The 14,109-nt window shown below is 59.0% G+C and overlaps 1 protein-coding gene across 6 annotated transcripts in view; it reads right to left on the bottom strand.

Moving 5' to 3' along the window:
- The window catches only part of ARHGEF10L (Rho guanine nucleotide exchange factor 10 like), a gene marked incomplete at both ends in the record, with an annotated part of 102,852 nt that overhangs the window by 43,425 nt on the left and 45,318 nt on the right, over positions 1–14,109 (bottom strand). For 3 of the 6 annotated variants that reach the window (XM_080691100.1, XM_080691101.1, XM_080691104.1), the window contains 6 exons: positions 5,303–5,403; positions 6,840–6,967; positions 7,339–7,454; positions 9,646–9,827; positions 10,047–10,061; positions 11,394–11,539. In XM_080691100.1, coding sequence (XP_080547226.1) covers positions 5,303–5,403; positions 6,840–6,967; positions 7,339–7,454; positions 9,646–9,827; positions 10,047–10,061; positions 11,394–11,539 — 688 coding nt within the window. The remainder of the gene's footprint in view (positions 1–5,302; positions 5,404–6,839; positions 6,968–7,338; positions 7,455–9,645; positions 9,828–10,046; positions 10,062–11,393; positions 11,540–14,109) is intronic. The other 3 variants (XM_080691103.1, XM_080691102.1, XM_080691105.1) reach the window with 1 other exon arrangement.

Here is a 14,109-nt window from a genome sequence, read left to right as displayed (position 1 = left end):
TTTACACCCCCATTTCTACACTGGAGACACTAAAGGCAGGAGAAGTATAAGGGAGGCCCAAGCACTCAGCACAGCACCCTGCCCCTGCGGGATCTGGACAGCCCGTGCTGGGACAGTGCTGCTGTTGGCTGGTGTCCTCAACGTGGCCCACCCTAAACACAGGTGCCAAGCCTGGAGAGGGTCCCTGCCCTTGAGGAACTTACAATCGGGCAGACCCCGGTCTGCCCGGCCAGAGCCCGGGGGGTCCTGGGGCCGCCCCGACCTGTACGTGGCCCGAGCTCCTCTCGCCTCGGCCCCCGGCACGTCCACAGCCCGTCAAGTCCCGGCAACTTATTACCATATATATTTTTTAATGATCTGACCTTCTCCTTCCAGATGGTGTCTTCCCTGCCTGCAATCGGGAACGTTAAAAGAAAATGGAGCTGCTGTCCCCCATCTGCCGCTGCCATTGTTCCTGTCAAAAAGCAGTGCGGCTGAGACCAAATTAGAAGGCCGCAGCCACGAATCACCGAAAGCCCGCTTGGGACGAGTGACATTAAGAACTGGCACCCACCGCAAAGCTGTGACTCCCAACTGACGTTAAGTGGGGGCTCGTTTAGTGCCCGACTGTGTTTGCCAGCACCCACGAAACAGAAGAGCACCCCAGGGGGGCAGACGGGGCAGCGCTGGGGTCGCAGCTCCCCCGGTTTGCTAGAAGGGCCCCGGGGGGAATCCTAACCCAGCCTCCAGCTCACTGTGTGACTCTGAGCCAGATGCGGAACCTCCCTGAGGCTACTGCCCCATCTAGAAAATATAGGAAGCCGGGTGTGGCGGCGCACACTTGTAATCCCAGCATTCGGTAGGAGGCTGAGACAGGAGGATCGCGGTTTATGACCAGCCTCGGCTACTTAGTGAGGCCCTTTGCAACTCAGTGAGACTCTGTTTCAAAATAAAGAATAAAAACTAGGGCTGGGGGTGTGGCCCAGAGGTAGAATGCCCCGGGGTTCCAGTCCCAGTACCGCAAAAGAAAATACAGGAAATAATCCCAACCATTGGGAGTTGCTACCGGCACCACAGAGACTATATAGAAATGCCTTGCGTTTACCGGGCCCTCAGAAATAGCGCCCATGACCATCACTGTCCTAGCTGTCAAGTGTACACATGTGCACAGTGCACCCCTGCAATCCCAGTACTTGAGAGGCTGGGAGAGGGGAGTTGCAGGTTCAAGGCCAGCCTCAGCAACTCAGGGACACACTTGGGAACCTAGTGAGACCCTGTTTCAAAATAAAAACTAAAAAGGAGCTCGTACACACACGAGAAGGCCCACCAACACTGAGGGTGGTAGAGTCCACCTCGGGCCCTGCCCTGCTTCTCCACCCCGACCTGCCTTCCAAATCCTACCGTGGTCAGTCGCAGTGGCAAGCCTTGGCTGCCAGTCACCCCAGTAGACAGCCCAGACCCTTCTCTCAAAAGCCCCAAATCCAAGGCTGCCTTGAAGGCTCACTGCCCTCCCAGCCTCGGAGGCCGGGCCGGGCAGGGTCCCCCAGGCGTCTTCACCATCACCCCCGGGGAGGCCGGGCAAAAGCCTCAGCCTCCAGCTTCACAGCCAGTGCCCTCGGTCTCGCCCCGCTCCCACCGGGGGGCCGTCTATGTCTCCCGGGTTAGAGGAGCTGAGGTTAGCGTGTGCTCAGCCTGGGGCACGGCTGCGATCGCCGTGGGTGGATCATCCACGTCACCGTGAAAACTCAGGCTGGAAAACTAAACCAAATCCCCCGGCGCGGCCTCGGCTCCCCGCCCTGGACCTCAGGTATGTCCCTGTGAGAGTGGGTCCTCCGGGGAGTGGGGACAAGGAGGGCCACCAGTGGGAGAGACCCCAGGCCCCAGGGAGGGGCAGGGTGAGGGATACGGAGCCGGAGAGCTGGGGAAGCCGGGAAGCAAGCACAATCGGGTCCAGCCCCGCCTCTCCCTTCTCTGAAGGCCCTCGGTCGGCCTCCTTCTCCTGAAGCTCCAGTTCCAGGAGGGTGAGAGAATCCGCCCAGCACTGTGCTAACTTAAGAGTGAGCCTGGGCCGCTCACTCCCCTCCACGAGGCACGGACACACCTCATCCTGGGCATTTATCTCATATGCGCCCTCGCGCAAGACCCCTGTGCCCTTGTCCCTGTTTTGCAAAGTCCCAGGTGTCTGGAGGGGTGTGTGCTGAGGTGACCGGGCCTGGGGACTGGACGTGGACAAACTGGTGCCACGTCACGGGACGTTAAGGACCAGCCCGTCGCCTCTGTCAAACCTTCCCGTGAGGCTGTGACCAAAAATGCAAAGGGTCGGGGCGCAGGAGGGAGGCCCGTCTCTCCCGGGACTACACGGCCATCCTGGGGTTCAAGGTGGGTCCCCAGATTCCCAGATTCCCTCGTGATCCCCTGCCCTGCCAATGAACCCCGCCCCCGCTCCCCCAGCCCAGCCCTCTCCTTTCTCAGTCTTCAGCGGATTGTGATCCTGGTATGTAGTAGTCAAGGAAGGAAGGAGAGACAGAAAAAATAAAATATAATACAATAAAGGATAACATCCTTAGTGAATAAATGCCTTTTACATATTCTACTTCTAACAGGCCCATATTATGTCTCCCCCACCAGGCACTGCAGATAAAAAACAAAGTGGCAAAATAAAGGAACAGATTATCCAAGCCCCAGGGGAACCCAGGCATTCAAATACGATTTCAAATGACTCTCCTTCCATTAAAACTTTTGCCGCAGTGAAGCCGTGTGGAGATAAGGCAGCCCACGTGCGTTTCCACGGGCTGCAGAGAGCCGGCCCCCGGCACTCCAGCTCCAAGCTCAGCAGAGCTTGCGTGCGATTCACAGGGGAGACTCACCCGCCTCCAAAGCGTGTGTACAAACAGGGGCCTGGCGCTAGCGCACTACAGCACTCACGCGTGGTGGGGAGGGGATCCACCGTGGCCCTCCTGAGGGCCACTGCCCCACGTCCTCTGCCCAGGATGGGGCAGCTTTGCTTAAAGCCCTTTCTAACCCTCCAGACATCTCCTGGCTGCCCAGAAGCTCTGGCAGAGGCAGCAGCATCATGGTCCCCGCTCCTCCGTCCCCTCCCCATCCACACCTGGCCTTCCAATCCCTTCCCCACAAAGTATCCAGAATGGCCCACCTGGACACCTCTCTAATGGTGACACGGCCCACTCTCCAGGCCACGATGACCAGCTCCCCGCCCACCTAGAGCAAGTCCCGTGCGCCTCGCCCTGGCTCTCTAGAAAACCCCAGCCCCGACCCACCCGCTCCGCTCACCAGCCCTGGCTGCTCCGGTACTCCTTCTGTCCCCACTTGAGGACATCTGCACCCGAGAGTCCCATGCCTGGATCACTCTGCCCACACCTTTGCAGGCTCCGGATGTCACCCCTCGGAGCCTCCCTGGCAGCAGCCCCCATGCTCAGTGACAGCCACCGGCCTCCCCTGCTGCACAGCCCCCCTCCCCTGCTGAAGGGCGCCTCGTCCAATGGCCAACAGCCCCTCTTAAGTTCCCAGAGAGCAGGAACCCTTCTGAGTGCTCTTTCCCCACAAGGAAAACGGCTGCAGAGACTCAACTAACCGTTGATTAAGGCCCAGTAACAACGGGCCTGATTCCTTTGCAGAAATGTTTTAAAACCTATTGAATCTGGGCACAATGGAGCACACATATAATCCCAGCTACTCTGAGGGCTGAGGCAGGAGGATCACAGGTTTGAGGCCAGGGTTGGCAAAATCTAGGGAGACCTTGTCTCAAAATTAAAAAAAAAAAAAAAAAAAGCCGGGCGTGGTGGCGCACGCTTGTCATCCCAGCATTCGGGAGGCTGAGACCGGAGGATCGCGGTTTGCGGACAGCCTCAGCTACTTAGTGAGGCCCTCTGTAACTTAGTGAGACCCTGTTTCAAAATAAAAGAATAAAAAATAGGGCAGGGGGGGGGGGTAGATTGGAGGTCGAATGCCCCTGGGTTCCATCCCCAGACCTGCAAAAAAATTAAAGAAAGAAAGAAAGAAAGAAAGAAAGAAAGAAAGAAAGAAAGAAAGAAAGAAAGAGAGAGAGAAAGAAAGAAAGGAAGGAAGGAAGGAAGGAAGGAAGGAAGGAAGAAAGAGCGAGCTGAGGGTGCAGCTCAGTGGCAGAGTGCTTGCCTAGCATGTGTGAAGTTCTGAGTTTAGTTCCTAGCATAACAAGCCAAATAAACCTACTGGAGATATGGACTTGTCTATAAAAGGACCCCATTAGAAACAAAAACAAGGGAAACAGAAATCGTCCCCGCCACTGGCTGGAATCAGAAAAATAGGAATTCCAGTATTCATAAAGACTAATAGCTCTGATTGGCAGGAACGTGGGACTTTCATCAAAAAAATGGACAGGATCGCGCTGGTTCGAAGCCAGCCTCGCTGGCTTAAGAGACCCTGTTTCCAAATAAAATATAAAATAGGTCTGGGAGTGTAACCCGGAGATAGAAGGGTTTCCAGGAACCCCAGTACCACCAAAAAAAAAAAAAAAAAAGGACAATTACAGCCATCCCAATATAAAAAAATACGGGTGGGCAGACAGAATCTCACCGACCTGAGACAGCGGGACTGACCAGGACCAGGGCGGGGCTGGGCAGGCAGACTGTCCTGCGTCTGAATCCCAGAGGTGCCGTGTGACCTTATGCAAATCACTGCACCTATCTGGGCCTCAGAATCCTTGATGGCAAAAAGGGGCTCACAGCAGAGCTACCGCAGGGTTACTGGGAATGCAAAATGAGACCGACTCGTGCAAATACTTAGAAAAGTCCTCGCCACGCTGGAATCACTCCAGATACTCATTCGTAGGTCAGAATTAGTATTACGGGGTGCAGAGGGAAAATAGTAACTAAGAGGTCTCTGCTGAGCATCCGTTGAGTCCGACCTAATCATCAGCTTTACTGAGATACGATTCAGTGGCTATAAAAAGCGGTCCTTCTGAAGTCTACATCTCCCTGGTTTCTAACACACCCAGGGATGCACAACCCACCACCACCATCCAGTTTTAGAACCTTTTTATCAACCCTTAGTTGTCCCTCTCCACCACCTCGCTCCCCGCCCAGGCTCCCTGGGACCGAGTAATTTACTGTGCATAAACGGGAAACCGAGGGTCAGCTGGGGAGAGTGACCAGTCCATGCTCACGAAGCGACCCGGTGTTCTGGCTCCAGCTTTTTCCACTGTGCCGTCTCCCTCCAGCTCAGAAACTTCCCAGTTCCCGGCCCTAGACGCCCAGCAACCCCCCCACACACACACACACAGACTTCTCTGCACCCTGCCCGAGGTGTCCTCCCCGGGGCTACTCACGGAGTCCAATCTTGGCCAGGTGCAACCTGTTGACCCAGGAAATCTTGCTCAGGGGGTTGGGGGTAATGAAGACCACCATGAAGCTGATGGGGCGGCCGGATCTGCAGGGGAGGGTGGGGAGAGTAAGCGCCCAGTACCGCGCCTGGCTCTTCTCCAACCCCCGCGCCCAGGAGAGGGAGGGAGGCCTGCTCAGCGCGTGGCCGGCGGCCTGGCAAAGCTCTGCCCTGGGGGAGGCCTCCCTCCATTCGCCATGACCTGGCCAGAGGGGCCGAGCCATGTTCCCCAGCCCAGTCCCAGGGACCCCCGGCCTTGTGCTCGGCAGAGCCTCTGTGAGCTACGACTCCATGCAGCCAGCCCGGGACAGACTCTGTGAGATGTCCGTGAGCCGCGGGAGGGCAGCTCAACTGTCCCTCTGTCCCCAGTGTGTCAGCACACTGTCCCTCGCCTTGGAGCAGCAGGGCAGAGTCCTCCGAGGTCTTTTCTCCACAATGAGCCATCCCAGCCCTCCAGGAGTGGGCCGCGGTGCCACGGCCACCAAACCCCTAGGTGCCGGGGGTGGGGCACAGAGGGGAAGGGGCTGGGCAAGGGCACTCCACTGGGAAGCCTCAAATCCACCAGGTCTGTGGTTCAGGCTGCCGCCGAGGCCTGCCTCAGACAGGAGGCTCCACCTGCCCCCTCTGGCACCTGAGCCCCTTCCCACACGGCCCGGGCTTCAGAGTTGGACGCCATCAGACCTGGCTCCGCCTCCTGCTCTGCAGCCTGGGGCCTGCAAGGTGACTCTGAGCCCCCTTCTCCTCCTCTGCACACATGGGAGGACAATTTGGGGCCTCCCCCCAGCCCATCAAGTCCACACACACCAGGGGACCTACTGTGCACAGGTTCCTGCGGTGGGCATTCTGGGGCTAGGGTAGTGCTGGGAGAGGCTGGGTCTCTGGAGAGACCTGGGGGACCACAGTCTGGCATGAGCTGAAAAGACAGCACCAGCAAGACCAACCGATGGCAGACAGGCTGGTTTTTTTTTGTTATTGTTGTTTTTGTTTTGTTTTGTTTTGTTTTTTGTTTGTTTGTTGGTGCTGGGGATGGAACCCAGGGGCATTCTACCTCCAAGCTACACCCCCAACCCTAATTTTTATTCTTTATTTGGAAACAGGGTCTCACTAAGTTGAAGAGGGCCTCACTAAGTAGCTGAGGCTGTCCTCAAACCCAGATCCTCCTGTCTAGCCTCCCAAATATTGAATTACAAGCCTGTGCCACCGCATCCGGCCTCAGGCTGAGTATTCTAACAGACAGCCAGGCTAGCCCACGGCATCCACAGGGCATCCATCCATCCATCCATCCATCCATTCACTCAGCAGTCTTTTCATGAACCCCTACCATGTGCTGGGTACTATCCCAGGTATGGCCCGTCACGGGTGTGAGGACCGGCTCCCATCACAACAATCCTGACAGGCAGGATGGCTGCAGAGACCCCCTTCCTGAGTCTCCCTCCTCCACTGGCCCCAGCCAGGGCCGTACCCTCTCCCGCAAACACCCTCACTTGTCGGGTTTCCCGGGAAGCAGGAGCCTCAGGCGGCACTTGTTGGCTGAGTGGATCTCCTCCTCCTTCACCCGCATCAGCCTCTGCAGCGCCAGGCACCAGTCTTGAGCCACCGTCATGTTCAGGTTCTAGAGGGAAGGTCCAGGAGGTCACTCCCCGGCCCGCTGGCTCCCCGGAGCCACAGAGATGCAGCACGGGAGAGGGAGCCTCAGCTGTGGCTGCGGGAGGCCGGCTCCCCCATGCTCCACCCTCCAGGCCGTGGTTTCAGTGCCCTCCCGCGGCCCCGGCCCACGTCCTCTCCAACCTGGGACAGAGGCCCAGGAAGGGGCTGCAAGGCCAACCCACCGGCCACTGTGCAGAGAATTCAGTCACAGCCTGCAGCCCAGCTCTGCTCAACCCAGAGCAGCGGGCAGGCTGGGCTTCGGGGCAGGGCCTCGGGCTCAGGGCCGCTGGGCAGGGCAGGGTGGGGCACACACTGCCCTGCGGCCTCCGCACTCACCTGGTAGGTGCCGTGCAGCGTGCTAATGAGCAGCGTGATCTGCTCCACCACGGCCATGTCCTTCTGCAGATCCTGCAGCTCCTGGAAGAGGCGCGGCGGGCCCAGGTACACCTTGTCTGCGCAGAGAGGAGACCCCGCTCAGACTCAGGGGTGAAGAGGGCGCTAACAAGAAGCCAGGCACTGGCAGAGGGTGCGGAATGAGAGCTGGCACCCTGGGGAAGGGGGAACGAAGACACTGGAGGGGACATCTCCCCCGACGGGGGTCCCAGTCTAACTAGAGGACAGATGGTTCACAGGTCAAGGGCAACACCTGGGATCCAGGACACGCTCTATACAGAGGGTGGAGGGGACCAGAGGCCGACAGCCGACTGTGCCTGGGGAGGCTGAGGGCTCCGGGAGGGCAGCCACAAGGTGTCCAGACATGCTGAAGACCTACTATGTGCCAGGCTCTGCACCAGGTGCTGGAGAGACACCAGCAAACAGGTCAGACAGGGCCCTGCCCTTATGGCTCTTACACCCTGGGGCAGGCTGGGGAGAGAGCAGGGTGATGGGCCAGTGGGGGAGGGAGCCCAGATCTCGGTGATGATGCCAAGGGGCACGGAGGCTCCAGCAGGACTGGACTGGGAGGCCTCAAATGCCACGCTAGGAACACAGGCTCCTGTCACTCTACCTCAAGTTGAGGCCTGGTAGCCTCAAGGGATTATCTATAATCAGTGATTATCCAAATCTAAAATTATCTTAATTCAAGTGATTATCTAAAATCAGATCCACGTCCAATAGCTTTTGTTGTTGTTATTGTTTTTGTTGTAAAGGGGATTGAACCCAGCGGTGCTCTACCTCCAAGCTACATCCCCGGCCCTTTTTATTATGTTTTTTATTTTGAAGCAGGGTCTCACTAAGTTGCTGACGGTCTCATTGAGTCCCTAAGGCTGGGGAGGGAGAGGGACGGGGCGGGAACTGGGTCAGGGCTAACTGGGTGATGTGTGCATGGATGTCTGCCCCATCTCGTACCTCATTAAGATATATGACTGCAATGCACCAATAAAAAATTAAAAAAAAAAACAGGCAAAAAAAAAAGTCCCTAAGGCTGGGCTCGAACCCACGATCCTCCTGTCTCAGCCTCCCAGGTACTGGGATTACAGGCTTGTGCCACCGTGCCCGGCAGATATTTAAGGCCACATTCTGCAGAGTGTGTCAGAGCCTCTGAGGACTTCCGTGCTGAGCAGGGCCACCCAGAAAGTCATAAGGTACCAGGCTAAGAACAGGTGGGTTGGGGTGCCAAGGACACACTGACACCAGACGCCCCAAACGGGGACCCCGTGCAACGTGGCCCAGCGCAGGCACCCGGTGGCCGGAGCCAAGAACTCGCGAGCCCGCTCCACGCGCGCCACGTCTGTGTTGTGAGCGATTTGGTTTCAGCAAAACGACGTCATCTAGCGCATTAAATTAATACTGCTAATGGGAAGTTTATTGCCCTCGAACTTTCTTTTCATTCAATTTGTGACTCTGTTTTGGTTTCACGGTCGTTCGAGGGCTATAAGCATAAGGAGTTGATTACGTTGGGCTTTACGTTTGTACAGCTTTGAATAACGGTATCATAAAAATCATCTGAGGCCAAAGAAGGTTCAGCAGGATTTGTGGAGCCTCGCCCAGGCTAGGCCAGCAGGCGCCCCACCACCGAGCCACGGCCCCAGGCCTTTTTACTGGGAGATGGGGCCTCAAACTTGCGGTCCTCCTGCCTCAGCCTCCCCAGAAGCTAGGATTACAGGTGTGCAGCACTGTCCGGACTCAATACGGCTTCCTTTTCCCCTTTCAAGGGGTCTGGCAGCACGTGCTCCGGTGTGAGGAGTGCAGCTACAGGCCCGTCATAGAAGGGGCCAGAGCATCAGCCCCCCGAGTGGCAGGGCGCTCTAGCCAGGGCCCCTCCCCGGGAGGTGAGTGAGCCCAGGAGTCTTCCCGGCCCTCCCAGGCTGGGCAGTGGGAGGATGAGGGTGGTGCAATCCTTCTGTGAGTTTCTAGCCCTGAGGCAGCCCCTGCAGCCCCCTCCTGAGTCTCAGGGGACAGAGGGCGGAGGAAGAGGAAATCAAATCCAAGCACCTTTTGCCGATGTGGAAGGTGCTTCTGGCCCAGCATCCCTTTCTGCCCACCGCACACTTTGGCACCCTTGTGCCCGGGCTCTGGGCGTGGGTAGAGCCAACCGCCAAGCACAGGGTAGGCAGAGAGTCTCGGCCTGGGGTAGCAAAGCCGACAAGAATGTGTGGGCCCAGGGTGTGTCCCCCCGCCTGGGCCCACCAGGTCGGTACTCACTCTGTGCCGGCCCCACGGCCGAGGCCTTCTTGGCGCCGGCATGCTGGATGAGCACCGAGTCCTTGTCGTAGGCGCCGCCGTCCTGGCCCACCTCCACCACCTGCACCTGCGGCAACGCGGTGTTCCACTTCACCACGTACTTGGGCCCCAGGGGCACCAGGCTGCTGATCTCCAGCTGGCCCCTGCCAGGACAGAGAGGACGCGCCCTGCAGAGCCCGCCGCCCGCCCGCCCCCCGCACAGCGCCGCCCAGCACACCAGCCGCTCCCGCTCGCGCAGGCCAAGCTCAAGACCTCAAGCCCAAACCAAGCGGGCGGAGCAGGGAGCCCTCGCTGGGCCTCAGCACCAGGGAGCCCCAGCCCCGCAGCCGGATCACATGCCCCTGACTTCCCAAACCACCTACCTGTGGTTGGCCGGCCTGAGGAAAAAGACGGGAAGGGAAGGAAGGTGGTTACCACGGCTGAGCGGGTTCTATGGGGCCGAGACCCGGGCGCATCGGGAGTGGAAGGAGGGACAGCTCCCGGGGGGGCACGGCAGCAGTGGCCAGGTGTGGACAGAAGGACCATACGGAGGGCCCCCCCGGGACGACAGCCTGCTAGGGAGCTGCGTGACCCCGGACGAGGGCTCTGGCGCTCAGCAGGGTTGAAAGACTCATCCCAATCGACCGGCCTGACTTGTCAAAACCGGGCTGCTGGCGCCCCACTTTGCACACCCCTGAGGACTGCACGCCTCTTCTGAGTCTTTGTTATTGTTACCATGAGATTGTTCTGGTTTTTTTTTTTTTTTTTTCTCGTTCTTGCTTTTGTTTTTTTGTTGGTAGGTAAGTAGGCAGGTTGGTTGGTACTGGGATTGAACCCAGGAGCATTCTACATCAGTCTCTACCCACAACCCTTTTTATTTTGAAACAGGGTCTCACTAAGTTACTGAGGCTGGCCTCATACCTACTATCCTCCTATCCCAGCCTCCCAAGTACTGGAATTACAGGCATGAGCCAGCACTACCAGCTCCCGGGTATTTTTAAAGTGTTGTCAGATACTGAGAGCGGAGTTCTCAGGGCACATCTGGGGAGGGTCAGCAACCTGCCACCCACAGAGCCGAGCAGGGGCCTCATGGACATGAACCAGGTGGGGAGGCGGAGAGATGGTAGAGGGCCAGCCCCTGCTCCAGGCCCAAGTAGTCAGGCCAGGGGGCCAGCATGCGGGAGCCCCCGAATCTCCAGAGGAATACAGAGTTCAGCCTTTGGAATGAACTCTCTCTGTGAGCCAAACATGAGGTTCCCAGAGGCCCAGTGAAGCCCACGGGCCAGCTCTGCAGAATCCAGTCTAAGGAGCCGCCCTCACCCCTGCCCAGGGCGCCAGCTCTCCCAGGCTGCACCAGTACCCTGGCTCTGGGCCTCACCACTACCTCAGCCCAGAGCCGGGGAACCAGGTGACTGCGGGCAGAAGCCACGTGGCTGTGGGGGAAGGCAAAGAATGCAGACTAGAGTCTGGGCAGAGGAAACCTGATTTGAGTTAAAGCAGCGGGGATTCAGGTTAGACCCGAGGAAGAACCTCTTCAATTTCAAAGTCGTCAAAGACCAGGAGGCTTCAGTCACCCAGTGTGGCGTCCCAGAACACACAGCTCCGCTCGGTGGACAGCTACGCGCCCAGGGCTGGGGGCCGCCCCCAGCGCCCCACCCCTCCTACCTACTTTCTAGCTCTAGGACCCAGAGGCGCCTTCCCCGACCCAGCCCTGGCCCAGGCCCACTTACTTGAAGTTGATGTTGGCGCAGACCAGCATGTCATTGAGCAGGAAGACCCTGCGCTCCTTGGACTTGATGAGCTGCCCGCGGTCGCCGTACACCGTCTCCGTCAGCGTCTCACACAGGAGCAGCTGCCGCTGGCCAGAAGTCAACAGCTGGGGAGGCCAGGGGAAGTCAGCACCGGCATCGTGGCCCGGGGGCCCGCACGGCTACGACAGCGCCAAACTACAGAACTCTCCCTCCGCACAGAAAGCGAGGCTGAGACAGGGAGAGGCGGGAAGGAGACGCAACCACCCTCCGTCTCTGGGGATGCGATGCCTGGACAGGAGGCCCAGGAGGACACACAGTGGGTCGTCTGTTCGGTGACAGCCTTGAGGAGCCTGACCACCCACCCCTGCACAAGGAGGGCCCGGCACCCCCTTCTCAGGCGAGCCGGCCACTGGGACAGCTGTCACCAGAGACACCAGCCCCGGAGTCACAGAGACAAGCTCCGAGCCGCGCCTCTGCTCCCCTCCCTAGGGTCCCCAGGACATCGGGGTTGCCCGAGCCCCAGCTTCCTCAGCTGCCCACAGGGCAGTAACCCCAACTGTTCAGATCACACCCGCGTGAACCCGCGAGCAGGTCAGGCAACGCGATCCAGGAGCCAAGCACGACATGAAAATGCAGGCCCTTGTTCCAAAGTTATTAAGAATTTCAGGTCTTACTATAAGTCTCCAGGCTGCGTTGGCAGCACCTCACACCGGGAGCGGGGCCGTGTGTCTGCTGGCCTTCACCATGGAGAGGCCTGGCCCCCATATCCCATGGCGTACCCCTCTCTCACCTCTTGGACGGCCTTGGGGCTTGGGGGGGTGAGAACAGACCTGCTGGTCAGCAATGCCCCCCAAGAGGTCTAAGACTCTCAGGCCTCTCAGGCATCCGTCAATCACAGGCTGGACACCAAGCCTCCCCACTAGCACCGGGGCCACCAACTCAGCCAGGGACCCCCGCCAGAAACATCTTTTATCCTAACAGGGATTTGGGGGACGAGGAATCCAGCAAAATCCATTCCCAAAACCTGTGGCTAAGAGTCACCATTCTGTGCTTTCTTCCATTCTGGTCAGGAAAGGACAGTGCGCCCAAAGCCTGCCCTGGAGAGGATGCTCTGCTCCCAAGAATGGCATCTGTCACGCTAGCACAACCAAAGGTCCAGGCGGTACGGGACACACACCGCATGCCGGGCACTGGGGGGCACGTGATACTCCACGCCTGAGTCGGATCGGGAGGCGATCCCCGCTTCCCACACGAGGATGCTGGGATGCCAGGGGGAGAATGGCATGTCCAGCGCCACTGCCCGCTACATGAGAGCGCAGGCCTGAGCCAGGATGCTGGCATGAGCCAGGGAAGGCCCCGCTGCCCCTCACTCACAGGGGCCTCGGGACCCTCGGGCGTCCCCGCAGCAGCTCAGGCCAGGCGTCCCCGCCATTGGCCGCACAGGCTCACTCCAGCTCGAGAAAACACTCCTTGGGCAGCAGAGTCGCCGTGGCGAGGCGCCAAGTGCGCCAGGACCCACACTACGAAGAGGAAAGTCCCCTGGGCTTTCGGCACTGCCCCCACTCCCGGGCAGATGAAAGGAAAGAAAGCCCCGCTGTTGCTCAAACGCCCTCGGGAGGCTCCTGAGTCGGCTGTTTTGAAATAGCCGGCGCGGTTCCGTTTCGGGCGACACCCAGTTTCGTTTCTGCTTCTCCCCGGGTGGCAGCGAGAGGAACATCGCTCAGCAAGTCTCCGAACTGCCCAGGACTGGCCAAGGAGGGCCGCGGGCCAGGGAGTGCCGTGGGCGGCCATCTCTGCCCTCTTCACGCCCCACACCCGTTCAGCTCACCCCTCACTTGAAACGGAGGTTCAGAGTGGTCAGTCCCTTGCCCAACACCAAATGGGCCTCCCTGACCTCCAGCCAGTGCCCACCACACTACTGCCCGGGTCTCCAGGGGCACAGGGGCAGAGAGAACAGCTCCTCCCAGGACGACGCCAGTGGGTCTGTCTCCTGCCCCCTGGCAGTCTCTGTCCACCGCGGCTGCGCAGGTGTGGGAGGTAAACGAGAGGGATCACGTGGCCTCAGAACAGGGAGCTGGAGGTGGGGCAGAGGGAGAAGCCCGCTAAGCACAGAGCCCAGCACAGGCGGCCGGGGAGGACCTGAAGCCTTCTTCTCCAGAGACATCCTGAACTAGCAGGCCGATCCTGGGCGGGTACATTCCCCATAACAGGGCTCTTCCCCCTGATGCTTTGGGGGCCAGCAGCTCTGGGCCGGTAGCAGCGGGAAGAGGTGGGTGAGGACCGAGGGGAGGTGGGCAGTGAGGCCCAGGTGAGCAGTGCCACCCAGGGAAGCCAATGTGCCGGCTCTTCTGACCCTTCCAGGAGCAGCCTGGGTTTCCTGGTGCGTTGCCCAGCTGTTAAATGTTGCTATCTATTTCCATCTTCTTAAAAAAAAAAAAAAAGCCCTGTGGACCCCAGGATGCACCTGTAGCCTGAATTTGAGGGCCCTAAAGGTGGGGGACGCCTGAAACTCAGAACTGTGAGGACCGTGCAGGTGACCTTGTCCGAGCCCACTCTGCAAGCCTGTGCGGGAGGCTGAGGAGGGGAAACGCAGGTTGTGGAGCGTTCTAGATCATAAAGGGCGGTACTGGCCGGAAAGGCTGTCATTCTCTGCTGTGGTTCTTCCTGGCATTAGGACGTTCTCCCCCGCCCCCTG

The sequence above is a fragment of the Muscardinus avellanarius genome (genome assembly GCF_963383645.1).
Source record: "Muscardinus avellanarius genome assembly, chromosome: 3".
Lineage (NCBI taxonomy): Eukaryota > Metazoa > Chordata > Mammalia > Rodentia > Gliridae > Muscardinus > Muscardinus avellanarius.
This window is presented reverse-complemented; position numbering and strand designations above follow the sequence as displayed.